At 38.7% G+C, this 16,306-nt stretch overlaps 1 protein-coding gene across 1 annotated transcript; it reads left to right on the top strand.

The window, feature by feature from the left end:
• Positions 1 to 599: 599 nt before the first annotated feature.
• Positions 600 to 15,047, top strand: UFM1 (ubiquitin fold modifier 1). Its single transcript, XM_027557361.1, has 6 exons — positions 600 to 709; positions 786 to 842; positions 6,325 to 6,382; positions 9,929 to 9,968; positions 11,329 to 11,361; positions 12,930 to 15,047. Coding segments are annotated over exons 1-6 (258 nt in total). The 5' UTR covers positions 600 to 707; the 3' UTR covers positions 12,998 to 15,047.
• Positions 15,048 to 16,306: the final 1,259 nt, after the last annotated feature.

Raw genomic sequence — 16,306 nt, 5'->3', positions numbered from 1 at the left:
GGAAAACAAAAACTTTAGAGCTAAATTACGAGAAACCTACAACATGATTAGGTAGCTGGGCAGGTAGAAAATACTAATATTAAAACTGGGTAAGGATTCCCGCTTCTTTTTTTTTTGGCTTCACATACTTTATTTTTTATTTTTTAATATTTAATTCTTTTTTTAAATTTTATTTTATTTTTAAACTTTACATAATTGTATTAGTTTTGCCAAATATCAAAATGAATCCGCCACTTCTTGAGCATCACTGGATCTTCTCCGCGCTCATGTTGCCTCGGCAACGTAGGATCGCGCCCGCGTCCGGCCCTGCCCACAACCCTGCCCACCGCTCAGCTTTTCCCCCGCCTTCCCGGACCCATACTTCCGCCCCGACTTGCAAACTGGGACCTTGAATCTCGCTGTCTCTGTGCTGCCTAACTAAAAATACGGAAGAAAAATAACTTCAAGTAAAATAGTATTCTTTCCATACGACCCGAAACTGTGTTCCAGAAATATACATACAAAAGCATTCGCTATTTCGATCTCGTAAGCTCCGCCCAACTTGAGCCTCTGGCTCCAATTTTCAGGCAGTGCTCTGGACAGCCGCATCTTCGGAGGACCCCAGCTTGCGGAAGGAGACGTGGACCTGAGTTGGAAGAGACGCTAGGGTGCAAGTGTGAGGTTCAGCACGGGTTTGCTGTGAGGTTTCGGTCCCGAACGGCGGCACCATGTAAGTGTTGGCTTTCCAGCCGCCCAATTCCGCGGTCCCGTTGCCCGACCTTAACTTCTTCTTCTCTCTTCCTCAGGTCGAAAGTTTCTTTTAAGATCACACTGACGTCGGACCCGCGGCTGCCATACAAAGTGTGAGTAGCTCGGACGCGGTGGCGGGTGGAGGGGCTCTTGAGTTGGGGGGAAGGCGACTCGAGCCATCCCAGCGGCCTCCACCTCAGCAGTGCGCGTTCCTCTCCTCTCCCCGAGGCAGCCCCACTCACCTGAACCGGGTTATCGTGTATCAGCTTGCCCTGGCGCGAGGCTGTGTGGGTGTTATGTGATGGGAACGTCGTTGTTGGTTTCCGAGCTCTCTTCGGAACTCATTTCGGGGGTGGTGGAGCAGGGGCACGTGTGGACCGGGCCCTGGTGATTTGCTTGGATCCTTAATACAGTCTTAAATCTGCTTATAACGAGACAGGCCTTTCACCGCTTTGACCAACTGTTCGGGGAAGTAAGGCAAGGCCTCCCAGCCCAGGTTCTGAAATGTCCAGAACGTCAGGCCCTTGATTCCCGTTGGTGTAACTCCCACGATAGTTGGGCTTAACAAAGTAGAGCCCTTAACTGCCTCTTCTCATCATCTCTGATTTCTGCCTTTATACCGGAGTATTCTCATCAGTCTGTCAACTGGCTCTGGATAAGAATGAGAAGGAGGGAGGGAAAAAGGTGTAAGGCAGCCTCAGTAACTATATAAGGGTGCCTGAAAGTGGTACCAGTTCGCTTAATACTTATTGACTGGATGAGTTTGCTGGCAGGCCTCTAGTTTAGTGTGTGTGTGTAGTTGTATGTGTAGTTTGTATATGGATATGTTTATATAAAATGTATATAACATGTATGATTTTAGTTCAGTCGCTCAGTCATGTCCGACTCCTTGTGACCCTATAGACTGCAGCACGCCAGGCCCTCCTGTCCAACACCGACCCCCAGAGTTTACTCAGACTCACATGCAATGAGTCAGTGATGCAATCCAACCATCTCATCCTCTGTCATCCCCTGCTCCTCCCGTCTTCAGTCTTTCCCAGCATCAGGATCTTTTCCAATGAGTCAGTTCTTCACATCAGGTGGCCAAAGTATTGGAGTTTCAGCTTTAACATCAGTCCTTCGAATGAATATTCAGGACTGATGTCCTTTAGGATGGACTGGTTGGATCTCCTTGCAGTCCAAGGGACTCTCAAGAGTCTTCTCCAATACCACAGTTCAAAAGCATCAATTCTTCAGCGCTCAGCTTTCTTTATAGTCCATCCTCACATCTATACATGACTACTGGAAAAACCATAGCTTTGACTAGATGGACCTTTGTTGACAAAGTAATGTCTCTGCTTTTTAATATGCTGGCTAGGTTGGTCATAACTTTTCTTCCAAGGAGCAAGCATGTTTTAATTTCATGGCTGCAGTCACCATCTGCAGTGATTCTGAAGCCCCAAAAAATAAAGTCTGTCACTATTTCCCATGTATTTCCCATGAAGTGATGGGACCAGATGCCATGATCTTGGTTTTCTGAATGTTGAGTTTTAAGCCAACTTCCCCCCCACCCACCCACCCACCTCCTCTTTTACTTTCATCAAGAGGCTGTTTAGTTCTTCTTCACTTTCTGCCATAAGGGTTGTGTCCTCTGTGTATCTGAGGTTTTTGATATTTCTCCCGGCAATCTTGATTTCAGCTTACGCTTCACCCAGTCCAGCATTTCTCATGATGTACTCTGCATGTAAGTTAAATAAGCAGGGTGACAATATACAACCTTGATGTACTCCTTTCCCAACTGAGAAACAGTGTGTTATTCTATGTCCAGTTCTGACTGTTGTTTCCTGACCTGCATACAGGTTTCTCAGGAGACAGGTCAGGTGATCTGGTATTCCCATCTCTTGAAGAATTCTCCACAGTTTGTTGGGATCCACACAGTCAAGGCTTTGGCATAGTCAGTAAAGCAGAAGTAGATGTTTTTCTGCAACTCTCTTGCTTTTTTCGTGATTCAACGGATGTTGGCAGTTTGATCTTTGGTTCCTCTATCTTTTCTAAATCCAGCTCTGGAAATTCATGGTTCACATACTGTTGAAGCCTGGCTTGGAGAATTTTGAGCATTACTTTGATAGCGTGTGAGATGAATGCAGTTGTGTGGTAGTTTGAACATTCTTTGGTATTGCCTTTTTTTGGGATTGGAATGAAAATACATTTTCCAGTCCTGTAGCCACTGCTGAGTTTTCCAAATTTGCTGGCATATTGTGTGGCATATTTCACAGCATCGTCTTTTAGGATTATGTAAGTAAAAGCAGCTCTGAGATTTGTGGGAAAACATGCTTTAACTCTTTAGGCCACTTTTCACTTGTCAGGCAGGTAAATATGTACTGTAATAGAGAAGCGTCCTTTTGAGTTGCTAACGGTTGCATTCTAGAGAGGATGTTGCAGTTGTAGATTTATTCTGGGGGAATGTCCCAGTTTTTATGGTTGGTTTTGCTTGTTGATTGATTCCTTGTTGATACTGCTACTTGGTTATAGAAATGTTGAAATCAAACATTCTCTGTCATGTACAGGATGCATTAGAAACACCTTAGACTCTTTCAGCTCAGATGGTAAAGAATCTGCCGGCAGTGTGGGAGACCTGGGTTCCATCCCTGGGTTGGGAAGATCCCCTGGAGAAGGGAACGGCTACTTACTCCAGTATTCTTGCCTGGAGAATTCCAGGGACAGAGGAGCCTGGCAGGCTACAGCCCATAGCATCACAAAGAGTCCAACAGGACTGAGCGACTTTCACTCTGACTCTTGCAGTCTAATTCTAGTCTTCCCAGTCTCAACTCCCTGCCTCGCCTCCCCAGCCCCGTCACTACCACCATCATTTAAAGTTTCAGCCATCCTAGTTGCATATTGACAGCAAATCTTTTGAAATCTACCTGCTCTGGCACACATTCTCTTCTGTGCTTAGAATGTAGTTTTGTGAGTACCACTTCCTGATAACATCCTTTAATGATTAAAATTTCACCTCCGTGACAATTTCTGTGATGGTATAGAAAGTTCGTGTCACCCTTCTCTCAGTGTCCTGTACAAACTTCATTCTTTCTAACACTGGTCAGTTCAGTTCAGTCACTCAGTCGTGTCTGACTGTTTGTGACCCCATGAATCACAGCATGCCAGGCCTCCCTGTCCATCACCAATTCCCGGAGTTCACTGAAACTCACGTCCATAGAGTCGGTGATGCCATCAAGCCATCTCATCCTCTGTCGTCCCCTTCTCCTCCTGCCCCCAATCCCTCCCAGCATCAGAGTCTTTTCCAGTGAGTCAGCTCTTCGCATCAGGTGGCCAAAGTACTGGAGTTTCAGCTTTAGCATCATTCCTTCCAAAGGACACCCAGGGCTGATCTCCTTTAGAATGGACTGGTTGGATCTCCTTGCAGTCCAAGGGACTCTCAAGAGTCTTCTCCAACACCACAGTTCAAAAGCATCAATTCTTCGGCACTCAGCCTTCTTCACAGTCCAACTCTCACATCCATACATGACCACTGGAAAAACCATAGCTTTGACTAGATGGACCTTTGTTGGCAAAGTAATGTCTCTGCTTTTCAATATGCTATCTAGGTTGGTCATAACTTTCCTTCCAAGGAGTAAGCGTCTTTTAATTTCATGGCTGCAGTCACCATCTGCAGTGATTTTGGAGCCCCCCAAAATAAAGTCTGACACTGTTTCCACTGTTTCCCCCTCTGTTTCCCATGAAGTGATGGGACCAGATGCCATGATCTTCGTTTTCTGAATGTTGAGCTTTAAACCAACTTTTTCACTCTCCTCTTTCACTTTCATCAAGAGGCTTTTTAGTTCCTCTTCACTTTCAGCCATTAAGTGTGGTGTCATCTGCATATCTGAGGTTATTGATATTTCTCCCAGAAATCTTGATTCCAGCTTGTGCTTCTTCCAGCCTAGTGTTTCTCATGATGTACTCTGCATATAAGTTAAATAAGCAGGGTGAAGTTATGCCATACTTCTATTTATGTGAGATTTTTAATTAAAAAAATGCCAGTAGTTTACTTTAAAAGATCACCTCAGTATACAGGATGGTTGTCATCTTTCCAAAATACCAATGTAATGTATGAGTAAGTGATGTGACTGGCAAACTCAAGGGCATCAGATCTAGATAAATTCTCTGGAGTGAAAGTAACTCCCAGTCCCTGTGCAATTTTCTGTCAGAACATTCACTAAATACGCTTTTATATTTTATTGGGTTTTGTTTGGATAGTCTCACCAATTTAATCTGTGGAGAGAAACTTTTGTTAATGAGTATCAGCATGACATTTAATTATATGGTACAAGGACATTTCCTATCTCTAGTCCAAAAGTGAATTGAAACCCCAAAGTTTTAGAAGTTCTCTACAGGCAAGAGTTTTAGGACAGCGATTCTCAGGTTCTGAACTGTAAATAAACTATAGAAATACTTGCAAAGTACTATTCCTGGCTTTGTAAATTTTTATATTGCCAGTTTATTAGGTATTTTTTAAATAAATGGCTATTCTTTATAATTGTATTTGTCTCTTTTTATTCCATATAAAAAAGGAAAGGGAAAAAAACATGTTCTGTTTTCTCTTTAGCCATATTTTGGGGGAGTGGAATATGGCAGCCAAGAAATCTGTTCACACTTTTCTTATTGAAAATCATGGTAATGTGCAACATCAGATATAATGATTTTTGTATTCAGCATTCAATCTGTAGACTGAGTGAGCAGGTGGTATATATACCTGAGAATGTTACATATTGTAGTTGTATTAAATCATTAGAGAACAGTACAGTGGTGACAAATAGAGAAGTTTCAAAGAGAAATGTTACTTTTGTTTCTGTCTTTACTCACTGTAATTTGTTTTACATTAGGAATCTTACATAGCTTATTTTTTAACCTGTTTCTCTGTTTTCTTAAGGTATAATGTCAATTCTTTTTTATGGTTAAGTTGAATAGTTGATACAGATTGATTGTTTATCAGTGATCTTGAATATACTTGCCACAATTCAAGTCAAAACCACACATCACTTTTCAGAATGTTATTTCAGATTGTGTTGTATGAGCTTTTTTATATGTTATAAAGGTGGGAGATCACTTCTTATTTTCCCATAGTAAACATACTCATTTTTACCAACTTGGACTATTATTTTTGACTTGGTGATTGAAAGTGCACAGAAAAGTTCATGAAAAGATGATGCTCCCCAGGTAGCCTGCTCTTCTAATGAAAACAATCATGTTCCTGCACAGGATGAACTGTAGGTGGCAAAGTGTACTTAAGATTGAGGAGAGATTCCACTTTTTGAAATCCATTTTTGGAAACAAGAAGCAACCTACATGCTAGACTTGTTTGTATCAAAGTATTAAACATGTACAAATCCATACCTATTATAGGTTATGCATTTTCAAGTGGACCTGAGGGCACCATGTCAGCTATAAGGCTAATTATTGCTTTCTTTTTTAGACTTAATGCACATGGTGTACAATCAGAACAGCCAACCTCAGACTCAAAAGACAGCTTTGCCAAGGTCTGCTACAAGAGCTGAAATAAGTAACAAAGGACTTAAAAAATCAGCCTTTCAAAAAATTCTTTTTTAATTTTTGCAGACTCAGTGTTCCCGAAAGTACACCTTTCACAGCAGTGTTAAAGTTTGCAGCAGAAGAAGTAAGTATAGAAATTGGAACGGCCTGTAGAGAATACAGTTTGTGTCTCAAAATGTGTCTCAAAAATCTGCATGTGTCTTGACCTCCCACTTCCACACAAGTTCATTGCTAGGTTTATGGTGTCAAAATTAAACCTCACTTAAAGGTAAAAGCAGAGTGAGAGTTGAGACCCACAGATACAAGAATGGGTCACACAAACTGACGCATGTATTTAATGTAACTTAAATTATAAGGGGAATCCTTATTGAAATTGAAAAGATAGTCATATGTCAATTTTTTAAAAACGTCACACTGTATGCTTGTATTTTTACTAACTTTGATTCTGGAAGTACAATTTTATTATATATTTATCATGTTTTTCAACTTTTCTCTATAAGCATGTGCGGTGTCAGTAAAATTTATTGTTTTTGAAAATATGATTGGGTTTCTGTTTTTAAGAGATAAAATTTTTCCAAACAAAGATTTTCATCAGAGGCATCTATAAAGTAACTGTTTGTTTTTGACAATTAGAAGAGAAGCTTATGACTTGGGAGACTTAGGGTTCCTCTTTTAACTGTGTCATTAATTATTTGTTTGACATGACAGTTTCTCTCTTCCTGAAATTTCTTACATCTGTAAAATGGAAATAGTTAATGCTTATCCTTCCTGCCCAATAACATGATTTTGAGTAAAAATATAATAGCATTTATATTTAATGTTGTGGAATCTTTCAGTAAGAGTAAGAGTTGACCTGAGTTGTCCGTGGATATAAAACCCTAATATAATTCTCTTAATAAAAAATAAAACCCCCCAACATAGGACTGGAAATTAATTTAAATGAGTTGTCAAAGCCTGAGAGGAACTTCTTACCATCCTAAATTGTAAAACACAATGGGATCTGAAATAGAAATAAATGAAAACTGAGGAACTTCACATCTAGGAAAAAACTTGTCAGTTTTTTGTAGAAAGAAGTGGTAGTTTCTGTATTTTCATCACTAGTAAAGCTTCCCCAAATTTCAGTTAAACATTGTTACTATAGTCTGGAAAAGGGAAAAATTGTGTCTGCAGTTGCTTTTGATTTTTATTGTCATGTAATAGGTTACCACTAAAGAAAATGCGTAACTTAAAGTAGACATAACTAAGAATAACAACTAAAAACTTTGTCATATTCAAGTTTTAGAAATCTGAGATTGCCTATAATTTAGGTGTTTTATCAAGGTTTTAAAAAGTATTACAACCTCTATAAAAACTTAACTATTTTAAAATTTATTAAAGTATATTTTGAAGTTACTTTAAGTTTATTTAAAATTTTTAAAACATAAAGGACGTTTACAATTAAAAATGTGCCATATGGACAGTAAAATTGTTTTTTTTTTTTTTAGGTACATAGGCCCCTAACAAGTAATTGTTCTCATGTGTAGTTAAGTTCTTATTTTAAAACTTGATTGTTAAATTCATAAATTATAATGAGCTCTTAGTTTTTTCTCAACTATGGTGTGTGATTATTGTAAATACTGAGAGCAGCATTTCCTAGAGAGAATGTTTTCCCCAGACCACTAGAACCACCAAAATATAAAATAACCATTAAAAACTGAGATTGGGATCAGTGGTCCAAAAGTATGGGGCGTTATTGATTATTTTTGTATTTTCCTGGAGTCAAATAAACTATATTAGTAGCATATTTGGAGAAGGCAATGGCACCTCACTCCAGTACTCTTGCCTGGAAAATCCCATGGACGGAGGAGCCTGATAGGCTGCAGTCCAAGGGGTCGCTAAGAGTCAGACACGACTAAGCGACTTCACTTTCACTTTTCACTTTCATGCATTGGAGAAGGAAATGGCAACCCACTCCAGTGTTCTTGCCTGGAGAATCCCAGGGACGGGGAAGCCTGGTGGGCTGCCGTCTATGGGGTCGCACAGAGTCGGACACAACTGAAGCGACTTAGCAGCAGCATACTAAAGGATATTGAAAAAATTCCCAGTTTAACTTAAATTTAACTTAAATTCCCAGTTCAGTTCACTTCAGTCGCTCAGTCGTCTCCGACTCTTTGCGACCCCATAAACCGCAGCATGCCAGGCCTCCCTGTCCATCACCAACTCCCGGAGTTCACCCAAACCCATGTCCATTGAGTCAGTGATGCCATCCAGCCATCTCATCCTCTGTCGTCCCCTTCTCCTCCTGCCCTCAATCTTTCCCAGCATCACAGTCTTTTCAGATGAGTCAACTCTTTGCATGAGGTGGCCAAAGTATTGGAGTTTCAGCTTCAACATCAGTCCTTCCAATGAACACCCAGGACTTACCTCCTTTGCTGTCTAGGTTGGTCATAACTTTCCTTCCAAGGAGTAAACGTCTTTTAATTTCATGGCTGCAGTCACCATCTGCAGTGATTTTGGAGCCCAAAAAAATAAAGTCAGCCACTGTTTCCACTGTTTCCCCATCTGTTTGCCATGAAGTGATGGGACCGGATGCCATGATCTTAGTATTTTGAATGTTGAGCTTTAAGCCAACTTTTTCTCTCTCCTCTTTCACTTTCATCAAGAGGCTCTTTAATTCTTCTTCACTTTCTGCGATAAGGGTGGTGTCATCTGCATAACTTAGTGTTTTCCAAACTTAATCACAAAACTCAAGTATAATATTTATAAAGCTAGTCTGTAGCATAGAAGTGCTTATTACATTATTGGAAAAATGAATGAGCTATGAACACACTTTGACAAATAAGAGCATTAAGAGAATAATTCTACCTTTAAGCTACCAATAAGCTCCATACCACATTTCATTGACTCATAAAGCACTTACATCTCTGAATAGAGATGAGTGGAGGCTGTCTGTCATGGTTGACCACGTGACAGTCACATAATTGTCCAACTGACATCACCTGCACCCCTACTTGTACTTAGAGGTATTTCTTGGTGGCATAATTGGACTATTGCAAGCCCGTATTAAACACAAGAGGGCATTTGTTTGAACTGATTATTTCTACCAAGAAATTTCAGTTACTTGGCTTTTATTTTCACTTGTGCCTGAGCATTATGTATGACCAAAGTAAACTGTGTGGAAGTCTGAAAGATCAAACACTGGGTTAATAGATTCATCGACAGTGTTTTTCCTTTTTTATGGTGCATAAAATAAGATGCATCTTACAATCTCTGGTGTCCTAAATACAATGAAATGCAAGTTTTAGAAAACAGGTGGCACTAGTGGTAAAGAACTTGCCTGCCAACGCAGGAGACGCGGGTTCAGTCCCTGGGTCGGGAAGATTCCTCTGGAGAAGGAAATGGCAACCCAATCCAGGGTTCTAGCCTGGGAAACTGCACGGACAGAGGAGCCCAGGTGGTACAGTCCGTGGGGCTGCAAAGAGTTGCACACAATTGGAGCGACTTTGCACAGCACATTAGTCTTTAAAGATAAAGCAGATTGTAATACTTTCTTTGATGATGTTACTTATCCTAAAAGATAAATTACATTTAAAATTATAGAATTGATTATATGTACCCTATCATTGCTAACTATCTTTTATAATTAACATTTTATATGCTTATATGTATTTTTTCTTTTCTTCCTTTTTAGTTTAAAGTTCCTGCAGCAACAAGTGCAATTATTACCAATGGTAAGAATTTGTCTTAAACCTGTTTATTAACAGAGCTATTAGCTGTTTAAAAGAAACCAAATTAGTTAAAATTGACTTAAAATACAAAAACCCTAAACTTTATATCAACATAAGTGATATACATAATTGTAAACACTACATCAAAGTTACTGTTCATAATTGTGTCTTCAGTTTTTTCTGTGCTTTTGTTATGTAGTACAGTACTTTATGGGCTTCCCTGGTGGCTCAGATGCTAAGGAATCCGCCTGCAGTGCAGGGGACCTGCATTCAATCTCTCGGTCAGGAAGATTCCCTGGAGATGGGCGTGAACCCATTCCAGTATTCCTGCCTGGAGAATCCCATGTACAGAGGAGCCTGGCAGGCCGCAGTTCATGGGGTCACCGAGTCAGACATGACCAAGCGACTAAGCACAGCACATTATAATATCATATGTCCTTATGCCAAATTATTGCTAAAAATAACTTGTCATTTAACAAACGTTTTCTATTGTATCATAAATCGTTTTAGAATATAGGAAGCTAAGCAGGAATGTACCTTTGCTGTCCCTTATTATTGCTTTCCTGATAGAAAACAATTCTTACAGGCTTGCAATAATGAGGATTTTATCCAGTTAGATAATATAAATTAAATCCTGTTTTTGGATACTACAAATAATTAATGGAACCAGCCCAAAGAGAAAATACTGAAATAAGATGAGGAACAAAGATGGCAGGAAAGGCTTAACTATTAAGAATACAAAGTCATGGTCCCAGGTACTGGTGAGTAGTTCATGTGTAGTTAAGAAAGACTAAGAGAAGGTGGCTTTAATGAGCAGTAAGTGGTATGATTTAGTTTAGATAATGATGGAATTTCTCATTCTGAAAAATTGTGCATGCTGCCACATTGAAATATGTCTGTATTTGGAAGAAAGTGATCCTTCCTTTTCTGGAAACTTTTAGATTCATAAATGAGTAGCTACTGAGAGAGTGCATTGTAAACTTTTATCAAGTGTCAGTGGAACTTATATCTCTCTGGTTCTTCAGCCTTAAGATTTGATGCCTCAGAGCAGTGTTAAACGACGAATGGCATACTTAAGGCATTTTGGCTTTATTTTTCACTGGATTTGGCAAAACAGTATGAAAAACTATCCTCTGTCAGACTTCGTGGGGTCGTTTCACTGACAGACATTGTCTAGTCCAGCAATATGTGTAAAGGCATAATAGTGAGAGATTTAACAGATAACCTACCTGCCAGGTTGTCATTCATGTTCGTGGTATAACTGCCTGTATGCACAGCAGCATTATTTTGGCACATTTCTTCTTACTGTTAAAGCCTTTTAGCTTCAGAAATAACTCAGGTCATTTTACAACTTATTTTCTAGATGGAATAGGAATAAATCCTGCACAGACTGCTGGTGAGTATCCGCAATCCATGGCAGTGTGGTGAGGCTGTCTACATCAATTGATAATGAATATGTAATTCATTCTAATTAGACTTGATAGGATTTTACCAAGATAATGGCTGATTTTCAGGGATTGTGTGGCAGTCTGTACCTAAGTGTGTGAATAATTTGTTACATTCTGTGTATCAGTTATATGCTTTTGGCTACAAGAAAGAGAAATTCTGAATAATGAACATTAAAGTTTTTTAACTAATACATGTAACAAAAAATCTTAAGGTAAGATTGTGCTCTAATGGGAATAATGTTCTGTAATAACTATCTCATTAGATAGTTGTGAGGTTGTACATGTAAGTGCTTAGAAGTTTGTGTTATTCATAATGAACATTCAGTAAGTACTGACTTATTATTTTGAAGAAGTACAGTCATTTAAATTTCATGGGACTTAGCCTGCACTTCTAGTCTCAAGCCATTAACATTATGTAGCGCTACATATTGATACCCTAACAAGCAGGAAGGGTAAGAGTAGTCTTAAACTTTTTAACCGACAGTTCTGTATTTGTTTGAGATGTACCTTCCTTAGCTTATGAAAGTGAAAGTGAAGTTGCTCAGTCATGTCTGACTCTTTGCGACCCCATGGACTGTAGCCTATCAGGCTCCTCCGTCCATGGGATTTTCCAGGCAAGAGTGCTGAGTGAGGTGCCATTGCCTAGCTTATAGTTCGGTTAAAATATTTTTAAATTAAGCATGATTTAATATAAATGCAGTCTTGAGAAGTAGTTATTTTTAAACTGTTATTTTTTTAAGTACTTCTACAAATTATATTGTCCTCATAAGGCCTGGGATTGAAATGTAAATTTAGCCATATAACAAATAAAGAGGGATTTAAAATGATAATTTCTTTTTACAAAAGTCAGTTGTTCTAAGTGTATAATTTATTAAATCAAAAAGGCTATTTTTTGAAAATTGTGAGGCATTTTGTTGTTGTTTAAACTTGGGTTTAAAAATTTTGCATTTTCTTACTCTGTAAATGTCCAGTGAGTTTATATTAATCTGAACTCCTTCTTACTCTGACATGTTGCCTGTTGGATTCCCCTTTAAAGTTGAATTGTGGGCATCATATAGTGGGAAGAAACTCTCAGTAGGCAGCCCAGACCCAAAATAGGTCAGGACTGCTAAACTTTTGTCACTTGTGGTAATTTACACTTATTTTTCCTGCTCCCAAGTATTTTATTATATATTAGAGCAAATATTGATGATTGTGTTTGGTGGTATTTCTTTGGGTAGTGTCCTTTCTTTTTTTATTTTTGTGGGTAGTGTTCTAATTTCAAATTTTCAGACGTTTGTTGCGTTGTGAGGATGTGAGAGGAGTAAGAACAAGACATAAGAAGCCTCTGCTTTGGTTCTGAGGATGTGAGAAGCGTAAGAGCAAGACCTAAGGAGCCTAGACTTGGGTTCTAATATATTTGAGCTTTGCACCTACTTGACACTCCTTTGTTTCTTCTGCATATTAATTGTCGAATTGTTAATGAGAGCATGTCATTTTTTAAATACCTAACGTTTTGTTCTGTCTGTTTGTGTAGGAAATGTTTTTCTAAAGCACGGTTCAGAACTGCGAATAATTCCTAGAGATCGTGTTGGACATTGTTAATATCTGCTGCTTGGAACATAAAACCCCCTTCCAGAGTAAATATTGGTATTGTTATTGTAAAATTGGAATCAGGCATTTGAAATCCTATGAAAATACCAGTAATTGAAGACATAATGAAAGGTGATTATCTGTCCATGCTTGTTGTTCACACTTCATGTGAGGAGAGAACGCATCCCGGCCTAGGGCCCCATGACCACAGAGGATCAGTCTTTCATTGCTGCCTCGCTGCACACACAGGTAGTTCATCAGGGGTGAATGGATCAACCATCTGTGTCTTATAACCGGAGGATGCTTCTGGTCATTCTTTCTGAGAACATCTGGAAAATTAAAATTTACTGAATCTTCCTCCTTGTCCCTGAGTTAAAAATGTAAAAAAGATTATGGATCCACACATGACGGTTGGCTTGATAGCATCTGACTCACAGACACAAACATAGTTGAATTCCTCCTTATATATCATTTATGGTAAAGGATCATATCAATGAATAACTTGTCTTATCATTTAGCTTGTTTTAAAGTTTCAGACTTCTTGAGTTCTTAATAAATTTTAATTTGATATCAAAGAGCCCAAAATTGCATTTTCCATCTAGCCCTTATGGGTAAAATTGGTTGGTATCTCACACCAAGGAGTTTTAGCGATGATCTTGCAGACTCCAGTACTTGTAATGATGAAAATTAAGAATAAAGTAGAAGCATCAGTTGTTGAACTATGCATTCCTTTATTGATCTCTTTTAAAACAACCTTTAAAATAGGAATCCTCAAGAAACCATCATCTTTTGTAAGATAATCCTAAATAGCCTTCAGGGAGAAAGTGTAAAGAAGAACATCTGAAAGTTCACAACAGAGGTCATAAAAATGCTAATTTAAATTCTGGTTAGTTATACATAATGAAGACCGAACATTTAAGGAAGCATTAAGACTATAGTTGTGGGGTGAATAAGAAGCTAGGGAAGAAAAATGGGGAAGCCCAGATGACCAGGCTTCTAGCAAGAAGGAAAGAAACAAAAGGGAAGGCAAGCAGAAACCTGTAACGAGAGTGTCACAGAAAAGGCCAGACTGGGTAGACAAAGCCACAGAGGCAATGGAAAGAACTGAAGGGAAAACAAAATACTTGACATTGTTATAAGGAGCTGAAGATGATCAGAGAAAGCACAGCATAGGCATTGTCAACATATGGTTTTTGGAATTCTCTTAGTTTAAAGAAAGATATACATAAGGGAAGATTATGGTTGCCCTTAGTGAGGGCATCAGTATCTCTGCATATCTTGAAAGGTGAAGGCTTATAGTGATTGAGAACCAGCACTTGACCTGCTGTATTCTAAATGCTGAGGTCTCTGGAGGCAGGCCTGGTTGTTTGGTATCTGTTTTGCACTTTGGAGGCCTGGAAAATGTAAGCTTCAAGATATAGGTGTTGAATTATTCATGAATAAAGTATTTCTAAAACCAATTTTTATTGAAATGTGCATAGGCCCTAGGTTCATTGGGGAAAAAAAATTATGCAACAGAATCAGTATCCGAAAGATGATATTGGTTAAGACTAAGACATGGTTCAGATATTTGACAATGACTAGCAGTCTTCAGAATTGTAAAGGGCAAAAAAATTTGTGCTGAGGTAGAAAAGTATGTTAACTAATGTTCGTGGAATTTTTTGTTTTTATAAGCAGATTTTTATTTTCTGATGCCTAAAGACTCCTGGTCTTTAACAACATTAAACCTCCATTAATGAGAAATTTATGAATGCCTATTTTCTGAATTTTTTGTCTTATTTAGATTTTCCCTCATTCTGTTTCTAGCACAGAATTCTGCCTGATTTGTCACACAGATAGGTTTTATGATGTCTCATAAATTATTTAAAATTTTTGTTCTTTGGTTGGAAAATTTTATTGCAGTAAGGTCTTAAAAATATTTCCTTGTATAGAACTAGACATGTTATTAAATATGATCTGTAACTTCTTTGTGCAAAATGTTTCAAAGTGGTGTATTTAGTTTAAAGTGCTTTATTGGTACATGATTCATATCTTGTGAAAATACATTTTCTTACACCATAAACCATATTGTGTACTCTTATTTTATTATTTAAGTGCTTAATTAACACACCTGTTAAGGCAGTATATAACAAATGTAGCCCAAAAAAGGGATAGGGGACAAAGATGATTAATGGCTATAGGTCTTAGAAATGAATGTATACTTCCAAATGCCAGTCCATTTTCAGATAAAATTGAAAGTATAGTTAAGTGCCTATAGTAAGTGTTTAGGCTAGTAGGTCCTAAACCTGTGCGATTATCAAAGTGACCTAGAAAATTATGAATACAGATTTCTAGAAACTACCCCTAAAGTTCTTACTCTTTAAATGTGGAATGATATGCAAGCATTTCTGTATATAAAAGCAGTCCTAATGATTTCTGCTTTTCAGCTTAGCTTGAGAATTTATAACTTTTCACTTTGTGTGTGTGCTTAATCGTTCAGTCCTGTCCCGACAATTTGCAGCTCCATGGACTGTACGTGCTAGGCTCCTCTGTCCACGGGATTTCTCAGAATACTGGAGTGGGTTGCCATTTCCTCCAGGGGATCTTCCTGACTCAGAGCTAGAACCCACAGCTCATGTGTCTCCTGCACTGGCAGGCAGATTCTTTACCACTGAGCCACCTGGGAAACCCTTTCATTTTGTAGATGAATAAAATGAAGTCTGAGGGGTCAGAGTGAGTAGAACATGTTCTAGGATCTTGGGAAATATTCTTCCTACTGCCTGCTTCTCCAGTATCTAAGTGCAGAGATGCTGTAACAGTCTCTTGAGACTCACTGGGAATAAAGCCTCCTTTTAAAGTGTTCCAAGTCCAGTTTTTGTTTTTTTTTTTTACGTGTTCTAGTAACAGTCATTTGAAAGAAAAGCCAATGAAAAGAAAATTCAGTCCAATTTAAGCCCCTAGTACCCCAACTAATATCTCTATCCAACCATATCTCTATTCAAAGACCTAGAAATATTTATAACTTGGAAGCATTTATATACTGAAATGGAGTACTTGTAAGATAACTGACTATATATTGGTGTTCCCAAGGCTATTTATAAAACTGCATATTATGTAGGTAAATCATTTATATGTGTGTGTATACTTAGGAGCCTGGGGACTACAACCCGTGGGGTCACAAAGAATCTGAGTGACATGACTGAGCAGCTAACACTTCCTTGGGTTTCCCAGTTGGCGCTAGTGGTAAAGAACCTGCCTGCCAGTGCAGGAGACATAAGAGACATGGGTTCGATCCCTGGGTTAGAAAGATCCCTTGGAGAAGAGCACAGCAAGCCACTCCAG

Source organism: Bos indicus x Bos taurus, chromosome 12 (assembly GCF_003369695.1).
Source record: "Bos indicus x Bos taurus breed Angus x Brahman F1 hybrid chromosome 12, Bos_hybrid_MaternalHap_v2.0, whole genome shotgun sequence".
Classification (NCBI taxonomy): Eukaryota; Metazoa; Chordata; class Mammalia; order Artiodactyla; family Bovidae; genus Bos; species Bos indicus x Bos taurus.
This window is presented reverse-complemented; position numbering and strand designations above follow the sequence as displayed.

Coding starts and splice junctions, on each gene's coding strand:
- UFM1 (XM_027557361.1), top strand. Junction 843..6,324: donor CCGCGGCTGCCATACAAAGT/GTGAGTAGCTCG, acceptor TAATTTTTGCAG/ACTCAGTGTTCCCGAAAGTA. Junction 6,383..9,928: donor TAAAGTTTGCAGCAGAAGAA/GTAAGTATAGAA, acceptor CTTCCTTTTTAG/TTTAAAGTTCCTGCAGCAAC.